The sequence below is a fragment of the Trichomycterus rosablanca genome, chromosome 7 (assembly GCF_030014385.1).
Source record: "Trichomycterus rosablanca isolate fTriRos1 chromosome 7, fTriRos1.hap1, whole genome shotgun sequence".
In the NCBI taxonomy this organism is placed as follows: domain Eukaryota; kingdom Metazoa; phylum Chordata; class Actinopteri; order Siluriformes; family Trichomycteridae; genus Trichomycterus; species Trichomycterus rosablanca.
Genome location: NC_085994.1, coordinates 39341701 through 39354200, shown reverse-complemented (window position 1 = coordinate 39354200; position 12500 = coordinate 39341701). Strand labels below are relative to the sequence as shown.

At 42.4% G+C, this 12500-nt stretch overlaps 2 protein-coding genes across 2 annotated transcripts in view; both read right to left on the bottom strand.

The window, feature by feature from the left end:
• Window positions 1-7579, bottom strand: part of si:ch73-138n13.1 (zinc finger CCCH domain-containing protein 13) — a 63934-nt gene extending 56355 nt beyond the window's left edge. The window contains exon 1 of the mRNA XM_062999439.1: window positions 7422-7579. The gene's annotated coding sequence lies outside the window, so the exon portion shown is untranslated. The remainder of the gene's footprint in view (window positions 1-7421) is intronic.
• Window positions 7580-9691: 2112 nt separating this feature from the next.
• si:dkey-220o5.5 (actin filament-associated protein 1-like 2) overlaps window positions 9692-12500 on the bottom strand; it is a 27045-nt gene continuing 24236 nt past the window's right edge. Inside the window, exons 13-15 of the mRNA XM_062998195.1 lie at window positions 10648-10817; window positions 9890-10000; window positions 9692-9773 (exon numbers count right to left, since the gene is read on the bottom strand). Of these exons, the coding sequence (XP_062854265.1) occupies window positions 9747-9773; window positions 9890-10000; window positions 10648-10817 (308 nt within the window). The 3' untranslated portion in view covers window positions 9692-9746. The remainder of the gene's footprint in view (window positions 9774-9889; window positions 10001-10647; window positions 10818-12500) is intronic.

The window sequence follows — 12500 nt, the reverse complement described above, 5'->3', positions numbered from 1 at the left end:
TATGGGATCTATTTTATGCTCACTCCAGACTTACTCTCCCAGAATGCCTTACACTAGAGAACACAATATACGTGTTTCATCTATCTTTTACTGGTAGTTTGCTTTTTACAGATTCTCCAGCTCAATCAGATTCAGTATTTGATTCATAGTGGCTTTGCTCTGCAGCATCTGGCTCCTCAGCAAATTACAAACATGAAACTACTGACTAAACAAATAAATCCAAAACATTTCCAAACAAGGCTGACGGGAATATAAAAAAATCCTTGTTGAGTTGAGTATATCCATCAGCAGTGAAGCTTCCAAAAAACACTTTTTTGAGCACATGTAACTCCCGAATCAAATTCCTCATGAACTGAACTTTACTCGGCCAAGAGAAGCCGCACGACCCGTCTGTAGATGTTCAACGTCTTTATTAGCAGGTACAAAACGCTAAACCCTCTCATCAGCGCGACACCCTCTCATCATCCGCTACAAACAAACCTACTGAGTAACGGCGGGTGAGGAGCAGGTGAGCAGAAATCTGAGCAGATTCAATCTGAAAGACCTGAAGCTTCTAACAATGCCAGAACCTCAACCTCACAGCTTCTAACACTACAGCAACCTCACAACCACCAACAGTACCAAAATAAGTACCTCAACCTCACAGCTTACAACCTCAACCTCAAAGCCACTGACAATACCAGAGCCTCAACCTCACAGCTTATAGCACTACAGCAACCTCACAACCACCAACAGTACCAATATAAGTACCTCAACCTCACAGCTTACAACCTCAACCTCACAGCTTCTAGCACTACAGCAACCTCACAACCACCAACAGTACCAATATAAGTACCTCAACCTTACAGCTTACAACCTCAACCTCATAGCCACTGACAATACCAGAGCCTCAACCTCACAGCTTATAGCACTAGAGCAACCTCACAACCACCAACAGTACCAATATAAAAGTACCTCAACCTTACAGCTTACAACCTCATAGCCACTGACAATACCAGAACCTCAACCTCACAGCTTCTAGCACTACAGCAACCTCACAACCACCAACAGTACCAATATAAGTACCTCAACCTTACAGCTTACAACCTCAACCTCATAGCCACTGACAATACCAGAACCTCAACCTCACAGCTTCTAGCACTAGAGCAACCTCACAACCACCAACAGTACCAATATAAGTACCTCAACCTCACAGCTTACAACCTCAACCTCACAGCCACTGACAATGCCAGAACCTCAACCTCACAGCTTCTAGCACTACAGCAACCTCACAACCACCAACAGTACCAATATAAGTACCTCAACCTCACAGCTTCTAGCACTACAGACCCCTCACAACCACCAACAGTACCAAAATAAGTACCTCAACCTCACAGCTTACAACCTCAACCTCACAGCCACTGCCAATACCAGAACCTCAACCTCAAAGCTTCTAGCACTAGAGCAACCTCACAACCACCAACAGTACCAATATAAGTACCTCAACCTCACAGCTTACAACCTCAACCTCACAGCCACTGACAATACCAGAACCTCAACCTCACAGCTTCTAGCACTACAGCAACCTCACAACCACCAACAGTACCAATATAAGTACCTCAACCTCACAGCTTACAACCTCAACCTCACAGCCACTGACAATACCAGAACCTCAACCTCACAGCTTCTAGCACTAGAGCAACCTCACAACCACCAACAGTACCAATATAAGTACCTCAACCTCACAGCTTCTAGCACTACAGACCCCTCACAACCACCAACAGTACCAAAATAAGTACCTCAACCTCACAGCTTACAACCTCAAAGCCACTGACAATGCCAGAACCTCAACCTCACAGCTTCTAACACTAGAGCAACCTCACAACCACCAACAGTACCAATAAAAGTACCTCAACCTCACAGCTTCTAATACCAGAACCTTAACCTCACATCTTCTAACAATGCCAGAACCTCAACCTCACAGCTTATAGCACTAGAGCAACCTCACAACCACCAACAGTACCAACATAAGTACCTCAACCTCACAGCTTCTAATACCAGAACCTCAACCTCACATCTTCTAACAATGCCAGAACCTCAACCTCACAGCTTATAGCACTAGAGCAACCTCACAACCACCAACAGTACCAATATAAGTACCTCAACCTCACAGCTTCTAATACCAGAACCTTAACCTCACATCTTCTAACAATGCCAGAACCTCAACCTCACAGCTTATAGCACTAGAGCAACCTCACAACCACCAACAGTACCAATATAAGTACCTCAACCTTACAGCTTACAACCTCAACCTCACAGCCACTGACAATACCAGAACCTCAACCTCACAGCTTCTAACACTACAGCAACCTCACAACCACCAACAGTACCAATATAAGTACCTCAACCTCACAGCTTCTAGCACTACAGACCCCTCACAACCACCAACAGTACCAAAATAAGTACCTCAACCTCACAGCTTACAACCTCAACCTCACAGCCACTGACAATACCAGAACCTCAACCTCACAGCTTCTAGCACTACAGCAACCTCACAACCACCAACAGTACCAATATAAGTACCTCAACCTTACAGCTTACAACCTCAACCTCACAGCCACTGACAATACCAGAGCCTCAACCTCACAGCTTCTAGAACTAGAGCAACCTCACAACCACCAACAGTACCAATAAAATTACCTCAACCTCACAGCTTCTAATACCAGAACCTCAACCTCACATCTTCTAACAATGCCAGAACCTCAACCTCACAGCTTATAGCACTAGAGCAACCTCACAACCACCAACAGTACCAATATAAGTACCTCAACCTCACAGCTTACAACCTCAACCTCACAGCCACTGACAATACCAGAACCTCAACCTCACATCTTCTAACAATGCCAGAACCTCAACCTCACAGCTTCTAGAACTAGAGCAACCTCACAACCACCAACAGTACCAATAAAATTACCTCAACCTCACAGCTTCTAATACCAGAACCTCAACCTCACATCTTCTAACAATGCCAGAACCTCAACCTCACAGCTTATAGCACTAGAGCAACCTCACAACCACCAACAGTACCAATATAAGTACCTCAACCTCACAGCTTACAACCTCAACCTCACAGCCACTGACAATACCAGAACCTCAACCTCACATCTTCTAACAATGCCAGAACCTCAACCTCACAGCTTATAGCACTAGAGCAACCTCACAACCACCAACAGTACCAATATAAGTACCTCAACCTCACAGCTTCTAGCACTACAGACCCCTCACAACCACCAACAGTACCAAAATAAGTACCTCAACCTCAAAGCCACTGACAATACCAACATAAAAACCTCAACCTCACAGCTTCTAATACCAGAACCTCAACCTCACATCTTCTACTAATTCCAGAACCTCAACCTCACAGCTTATAGCACTAGAGCAACCTCACAGCCACAAACAGTACCAATATAAAAACCTCAACCTTACAGCTTCTAACACCAGGACTTAAACCTCACAACCACCAACAGTACCAATATAAGTACCTCGTCCTTAAAGCTTCTATTAATACCAGAACCTCAACCTCACATCTTCTACTAATACTAAGTCTGGTTTGGCACCCCAAATCAGCATCCCAATTCCTCCCAAAGATATTTAACGTGGTCGGGATCAGGGCTCTGTGCAGGTCGGTGTAGTTCCTTCAAACCAAAACTGTTGCACCATGTAGAGCATTCCACAGATTTCTGCCAGAAACATGGAAGCCAAGAAGCCAAGAAATGTAGAAAAAATACAAATAAATCTGAGTGAGTGAGTGAGGAGCCGTGTAAACAACGCATCCATCATTCTGATCAGGTCACGCTCTGGTTAGTACAGTGTGTCCACATGAGAACCTGATCAGTAACTCCCCAAAGCTTCTAGTGTAAATAACTCACATAACTCTGTCAAACACCACGTCAAATCAACTGGAATCATCTGACTTCTGAAGAACAGGAAAGAGATCGCGAGCGAATTAACGTTTAGCTCAGAGTTCACAAGACCAGCAGATGATCAAGGTCACATCAGTGTTCAGTCGCATCTGCGGCGAGTGTGGGAGCGACGCAACGTCCAAACCCGGGAGAAAACCTAAACAGAAGATCTCTCAGAGCCACAGATAAGCAGCGATAACGCTTCTGTTTAACAAAGCTGAGCAAAAACAAAGTCTGACCTCAAATTTTCTGACCCTTCAGATAAGATTAAGTGGTGATAAACGACGAGGAGAAAGTCCAAACAATGACGCGCTTACAGTCGATGATCGTAAGGACTTTAGGAAGGAGCATCTGATCTGAACGACAGGAGAACATGTTCATGTAAACAGCTGGAGCTCTTTAGGTAAAAAGCGACTCGAGCTTTTCACATCATGTGACTTCACTGCATTTTACAGACACGATTATCCAAAGCAAGCAAGTGAGAGTGAAGGGACTTGCTCAGGGGTCCAACAGTGGAAAGCTGGAAATCTAAACCGCTGAGATACAGCTACTGTTTTTATAGGATCAACACTCATCACACTACAGTAAATGATTCAAACAATGATCTTAGATTTACATTTACAGCATCTAGCAGACACTCGTATTCAGAGAGACGTACAGAGGAGCTTCCTAGAAGAACCTGATTCTTCTGAGATCCTGGTAGATCCAGTAAGCACACAGATAGTTTCCAATTAAGTGCTCAGTAAGAAGACTTTTAAAGACTGTGAAAGCCTCGGCTACTAGATCAGACACAAGATGTTCATTCCACCAACAGGGTGTTAGAAGAGTGTTGATGCATGTCTTCCTTGAATTCTAAGTGATAAAACCAAATGAGTAAGACCTATGGCTAGAGGGTCTGTGGTACCGAACAGGGTTTGATGAATCCTGTAGGGTAGATTGGAGCTGGTCTATTGTTTTTAGCTTTGTAGACAAGCAATCAGTTGCTGGGTTTGATAGTGGACACTGTCTGGCTACCTGTCTGAAGGGGGGGTAGTGGTCCAGCACTGAGATGCGAGTGATCAGACAAGAATCCGAGTGGCTTCCATAGAGAGAAATGTTCAATCTTTTTGATGGTGCAGAGGAGGAACCGGAATTATCCGACACACTTTGTGATCTGGTGCGCCCGGTGTCAGATTATATCATCAGATTAAACGACCAGGCGTCTATACAGAGACGTATTGTATATGGAGAGTCATGCTAAGCTCTGTGTGTTCCTCCACCACAGATTCATTAACATTACATTTACATCTACGGCATTTAGCAGACGCTTTTATCCAAAGCGACTGACAGTATACAGTCCAAGCAATCGAGGGTTAAGGGCCTTGCTCAAGGACCCAACAGTGGCAACCTGGAGTGCAGTGGTGGGGTTTGAACCAGCGACCTTCTACTTATGAGCTCATATCTATAGAAATGTGTGTGTGTGTGTGTGTGTGTGTGCATTTACATAAGTGTGTGGATCCTCAACACCCCTCTACTCAGCACCAGGATCAACAAGTTGGATTTAGCGCACACCCTTCCCACAGTTACAGTCTGAACACACACACACACACACACACACACACACACACACACACACACACACACCTTTTACCCTTCTACAGAGAACAAACCTGAACCAAAGTGTATCTAGTCATGTTAGCACATCATTTCTGATTGTTTCATAAGTAAAATATTAACAGTGTCAAACATTTACACATTTGTTTTAATATGTGATCTTACATTCAGCAAATAAATAAATATAAAATAAAAAATTGAGGGGTGTTCAAACTTTTGCATATTACAGGACGAGCACCAAACGTCCAGATCTAACGTCCAATCCATCCATCTAATTTACATACTGGCTTCCTGTGTGTGTGTGTGTGTGTGTGTGTGTGTGTGTGTGTGTGTGTGTGTGTGTGACTGGTTTGGCCAGTTTGTGTTTTGTAAGTAGGAAAAAGGTTCAAAGAATTTCTGTGGATCCTTCAGTCCAACCAGAACACAGAACTAAACACGACCGTCGAATTTAGTCTCGCTCACTGATTCACTTCTGGATTTGATTCGGTTTTATTTACGTGATTAAGCTGCATTTTACTTCTATTATAATTTATTAATAACAATAATAAATACAATGACAACAATAATACGGATCAGTTGTAATTGTTGCTGGACTGGTTTACTTAAATGACTTCTTTCATTAATAATATTAATACAATTTAATTAAGCTATTGTTTGTTTGTTTGTTTGTTTGTTTGTTTATTAGGATTTTAACGTCATGTTTTACACTTTGGTTACATTCATGACAGAAACGGTAGTTACTCATTACACAAGATTTGTATCAAACAGTCATGGACAATTTAGTGTCTCCCATTCACCTCACTTGCACGTCTTTGGACTGTGGGAGGAAACCGGAGCACCCGGAGGAAACCCACGTGGACACGGGGAGAACATGCAAACTCCACACAGAATGGACCCGGACCGTCCCACCTGGGGATCGAACCCAGGACCTTCTTGCTGTGAGGGCGACAGTGTTACCCACCAAGCCACCGTGCCGTCCGATTAAGCTATTATAAGTTTCGCTTTGGTTTGGTTTGGTTTCTACGGCACTTGTCTGAAGATGGTTAAAATAAATGATTAAAATGTGGTCGATTGGTTCAGATTCTCAATCAAAATTATGTTTAAATTAATAAACAATATCACAGAATGAAAACACAATTACAACTAAACACGTTTCCACAACATCATCATGTAAACTATCCTTATTTACATGGGCATGGCCAAGCCAGCAGTTATATTCTTTATATTGTTAATCAGTAATGAGGAGTTAAAAGGTAATAGCTTAAAGTGAAATTACAATAATAATTATAATAACTTTCTACATCAACAAAACAATCAGTAAAGTTTGTGTTTGTATATTTTTGACCTAATAAAATCGTAATAAAAAGAAGTAATAAAAAATCCTGAAACTGCCATAAAATAGACGACATAACCTATAATGTGTGTATGTGTGTTTTGAATTCAGCTGTATGTCAAATCAATTATTTATCATTATAATAATGAGAGTTTTAAATAATAATTATATGATGTATTAAAATAATGTAAGATTAAATATTCACACTATTTTCCATCATGTAGGACAAATAAAGTCTTTAAAAATTAAAAGGTACACATCGATCAGTGCTAAAATGTATACTCTAATAACAATAATAATATATAATTATTAGATGTACTGATATAAATAAAGACATTTTATTATTATTATTATTTAATAAATATTATATTTAAAGACCCAAACACTGCACTAATAAACCCAACAGTAACAATGTGCCCCAACAAGCTCTATATACACCGTTTCGCATTAAAATACAGGTTTATAGTAACAAAATAATGCAAATTAAACATTACACATTAAATAAAACGATTTTAAACAGTATTTAGATGATAAATCAGAAACGTTGCACTTACTTGCTTGCTTCAGTTTGTTTGTGTTTAGTTCCCAAATGAAAAAAACTGACTTTCACAGCTGAATTATTTCATTCTCCAGTCAATAAGATTCTGCTCATTCCATTTTCTTTTAACATTAATTGCAATAAAAAGAATAAATCCTGTAAAACTTTAGTAAGCCGCTTATTTATCGTGCTCGCTTCCACCTGTAGTGCTTGACTGTCTCTCCTGCCTTTCCTTCTTTTTCTTTCCTGCTTTGGGAATGATGGTTCACTCCCAAATAGCACCATACGACCTACTCATGCGCACTACTCAGACATTACAACGCGTATCATCTAGTGAACTTCAATACTGACGACACTAGATTCTAAAGGCAGCCCGTGTGCTTATGTCGCTATCACAACTGAAATATTTACATTTGAAAATATTGCTTCCAAATTACTAAATCTTTTATTTGTAACGTGATAATTATGATTAAACCCATAACTACTTTAAGCACTTGGTTTAAAGCAGAATGTGACTAAAACGTTTTGTATGTTATTGTTTATTTCTCGCCAACTTGATAAGACGGAAGTCAGGACTCATGATTTGGGCTCGATTCCAAACGCCTCTCGACGACCTACAAAGTGCACTAAATAGGGCACACACGCCACTTTAACCTTAACAACTAAAGGCGCACTTATGTAAATGTAGACTTATGTCGAATTAAAATCAAGTTTCATTTAATAACGTAAACGAATTCGTTAATTCGTAGATCCAAATGTATGCGTGGGAAGGAAGGAGTAGTGATCAAGGAGAAATTTAGGATCGAGCCAAAGTTCTCTACATGGGACATTATTAACGCGCCCTCTGGTGGTAACTGTGCAGCATTACAAGAAAAATACACAGTAATACGGGGCAAATGTAAATACAGTGCAGCATATGGACAAAAGTATTGGGACACCGAGACATTACACCTTTTATTATGGCTTTTATGAGGCTAAACCAGCTTTTCTGCACGATTTTGGAAGTGTGTCTGTGGGAATTTCTGCCCATTCATACAGATCATTTGTGAGGATGAGAGGCCATGGCTCACAAGCTTCATTCTAGGTAATCCCAAAGGTCATACAGGAACCAGAAAAGGTATTCCCAAACAAAGCAGGAAGAATATAATTGTCCAAAATACGTATCTTCCCTTCACTGGCCAAACCCTAAAAAAAACAACCCCATAGCATTATCCCTCCTCCACCAGACTGTACAGTTGGCACAATGCGGTCATGCAGGTAACGTTCTCCTGGCATTCACCAGAGAAGCGTGATTAGTCAATCTACATAACTCTTCCTTTCCATTTCCATTTGTGACATTTAGCAGACGCTTTCATCCAAAGCAACTTACAAGTATGACTGAATACAGTTTGAGCAAGTGTGGGTTAAGGGCCTTGCTCAGGGGCCCAACAATGGCAAGTTGGCAGAGGTGGGGCTTAAATCAGCAACCTTCTGACTAGTAACCTTTTGATTACTAGTCCAAAACATTAATCTTTCCTCTGATGATCACTAGTCCAAGCCCCACATCTGTGATGTGGACACTGTTGGGCCCCTAAGCAAGGCCCTTAACCCTCAACTGCTTTCAATATATATACAAATTGCTTAATGCCGGAAGTAAATACAAATATTTCACACACAAACTCATAATGTTGATCCAAAGTGGGTTTATTTTAAGTACAAACAGAGTGTAGCATGTTTCTCAGGTTAAACCACAGCGTGTTCACTATACAAGAGGAAACTTTACTGATTAAAGCACAACATAAAAAAAAAAACCTTCGTATAAAAGACGTGCATCAGTACAAAACCACAGAAATGCAGTGAGTTTATTAACAGAGGTAATTAACAAAGTCTCATCATCGTATTATTACTCGTTTATAAAGTCTGATCACCAGTAGGATCATATGTTCTTTTTTTTTTACAGGTAAGGTTACTGGTTTGGTTCAGGACAGTGCAAAATCACACGAATAAACACGGACGAATAAAGATGACGAGATTTAGGATTATTTGCACCAATGCAGACTGTGTGACATGAAAAAAACCTGAAGCTGTGATCTGTAATTATAAAAGTACCAAAAAATAATCAACTGCATGATCCACATGCTCAGTGATACAAGTATTCAGTGCAATAATAATAATAATATTAATAAAAACAAAAATAATACAATTTAAAAAAACAAAAATAATAAAATAATACTAATAATACAATAATAATAATGAAAATAATAATAATAATATAATAATAATAATATAATAATAAAATTATAATAATAATATAATAATAATAATGGGGGAATGTGTAGAGGATCAGAAGAGTAAGTCGAGGTCAAGCCGATGTCTTGGACTCCCACTCCTACAAAACAAAACAGCGCCACACACAGGACAGAAGAATCAGAATCAGACTCAAGGATGCCACATCCATTGCACAAAATGATATAAGGTAAATGATTTGCTTTTTAACATTCTGACCTTTCTGCGGTGGAGGACTCGGCCGTGCTCGATGATCAGAGTGGACGGCGTTCGTTTCAGAGACAGTTTGGCCGAGGCGGTTCGACGCAGCAGGGGAGTTAAAAAGCCTCCCTGTCACACAGCAGCATAAAAAAGAGAATAAAATAATCAATGAATGAATGAATGAATGAACAAAACCCTCGCTGGATGAGGAGACACAAATACAGACATACGGTGGAACACACTCCGCTCTCCGTATTCCTCCACCACTCCTGTCTGCACCTCAACCGGACAGCAGGAGGCGCTGTTGCACCCGAGAGGAGGTCGTTCCCCTCCCTCACCAGCAGATTCAAACCTGAGACTCAAGAGCTGTCTGTGGTGATTTAGTACATAACTGTACTTCTCTTTACTTGAATCTGACTGTACGGGACAAAATCCAGCAGTTCTTATCTGAAAGCTTTTATCTGACAGGAAATGACCTTCATTCCTGACCAGTAATTACACACACACACACACACACACACACACACCCACACACACCCACAGACCTCCCAAGTCTTCTGAACCACTGCGAGAGTCACAGTACAAAGTACTGTACTGTCATGCTAGTGTGAAGCTCCGGGTCCAGGACTACTGGACTAGTAATCAAAAGGTCGCTGGTTCAAGCCCCACCACTGCCAGGTTGCCACTGTTGGGCTCTTGAGCAAAGCACTTAACCCTCAATTGCTTAGACAATTTACTGGGCACGCAGGAGTGAATCAGGGGGGGGGGGGCGTTACCTGCGTCCTCTCGTTGCAGAAGGGAAGCAGAGACTGTCTGAAGGACGAGCGCTTGACCGGTTTGGACCCCACGTTGACCAGGTTGATCTCCGATCCCGACCTCATATGGAAATGTTTTCCCGTCAGCTGGAGCTTCTGCACGCCGCGCTCCACCTCACACACCTTTTTATCTAACACACACACACACACACACACACACACACACACACAGCATCAACACATTTACATTTTCAGCATTTAGTGGACGCTTTTATCCAAAGCGACTTACAGTCATGACTGAACATGATTTTGAGCAATTGAGGGTTAAGGGCCTTGCTCAGGGGCCCAACAGTGGCAACTTGGTGGTGAAGGGGATTGAACCAGCAACCTTCTGATTACCAGTCCAGTACCTTAACCTCTGAGCTATCACTGTCCAACACACTGTATTTATGCGGGAGGAGGGCACACAGGGCAGCGTTTACGCCCTGTTTTAAGACGCAAGCAGCATCAGCGCATTAGTAACGGTACCTGACTGTTAACCCGAGTTCTGTCCAGTCAAATGTCCTATCCAAAAGTTTTTACACCCCTGGTCAAGTGACGGGCGCTCGGGTAGCGCAGTGGTGAAACGTGCCAGCCCACCAGCGCTGGGATCTCGAGTCCTCGTGCTGGTTTTGTAAACGTTCGGACTCGGTCCCAGTTTCCATCCACACAAGGATTTTATTACTGGAAACTCAGAGTAAGAATAGAGGAGTGTGTGTGTGTGTGTGTGTGTGTGTGTGTGTGCTGTAGTATATCCCGTCCCTGACCAAAACCACTAAGAGCTGATGTCTGATTTCCCCTTTTGGCAGTCAACACTGTACGGCCAAAAGTATTCAGACACCTGATCATGAGCTTGTTGGATTTTATTTATAGAAACGTTTTGGAATGGAACTTTCGACAGGTCGGTCAGGTGTCCACATATTTTTGGCCATGTGGTGCCTTGAAAAATCTCAGATACCAGACGGGTTGATGTTCCACATTAACAGTCTCCACTCCACCTTCACTGTATGTCTGTAAGGCTTCCATGCCGTACTAGGGCTGTTGTAGCCTAGTGGTTAAGCAACTGGACTAGTAATTGAAAGGTTGCTGGTTCAAGCCCAACCACTGGCCACTGTTGGGCCCTTGAGCAAGGCCCTTAACCCTCAATTGCTTAGACAGTATACTGTCACAGTACTGTAAGTCGTTTTGGATAAAAGCGTCTGCTAAACGCTGAGCCGGAGCGAGGATGTGGGATCGATGGCCGACGTCCAGCAGCGTGACGCTCGGTGCCTCAGCCACAAGTATGTGGACGGCAGTTTCAGGCCACGATTCGCCGGCGTATAATTATTAGCGCTGAGCGAATGGAAAGCAGATGCACTCTGGCGAGGACGTGCGCGGTAGCACGTGCGCGTCCAGTCACGTGTTCTGCTCTGACCGACGAGAGGTCCGAACCGGATCAAATAATGCGCCCTTTATTCGCGCCACTCCTACCCCTGCCGAGGAGAACCACAGACAAGGACCGGCCTCCTCCAGTAGGTGTTCTTTACACCAGCGAGAAGTGGATTCACACAGTGATGCCTGGACCGGACACCAGAGGTCACTGTTGCAGACCTCCCTCCCTCAGACGTCTGCTGAGCACCCGGCCAGGCTGGTAGCACCACAGGGACTGGTATTCAGGAGCTGAACCCACAAAACCTATTTGTGGCCAAAAGTATGTGGACACTCGATAACTCTTGATAAGTAATTAAATTCAGGTGTTTCAGACACACTCATCACTAACAAGGTTTATAAAATCAATGATAAAACATAAACTATGGGGGTTTTACTTGGCAACAGTTTGGGGATGGGCCCTTTCC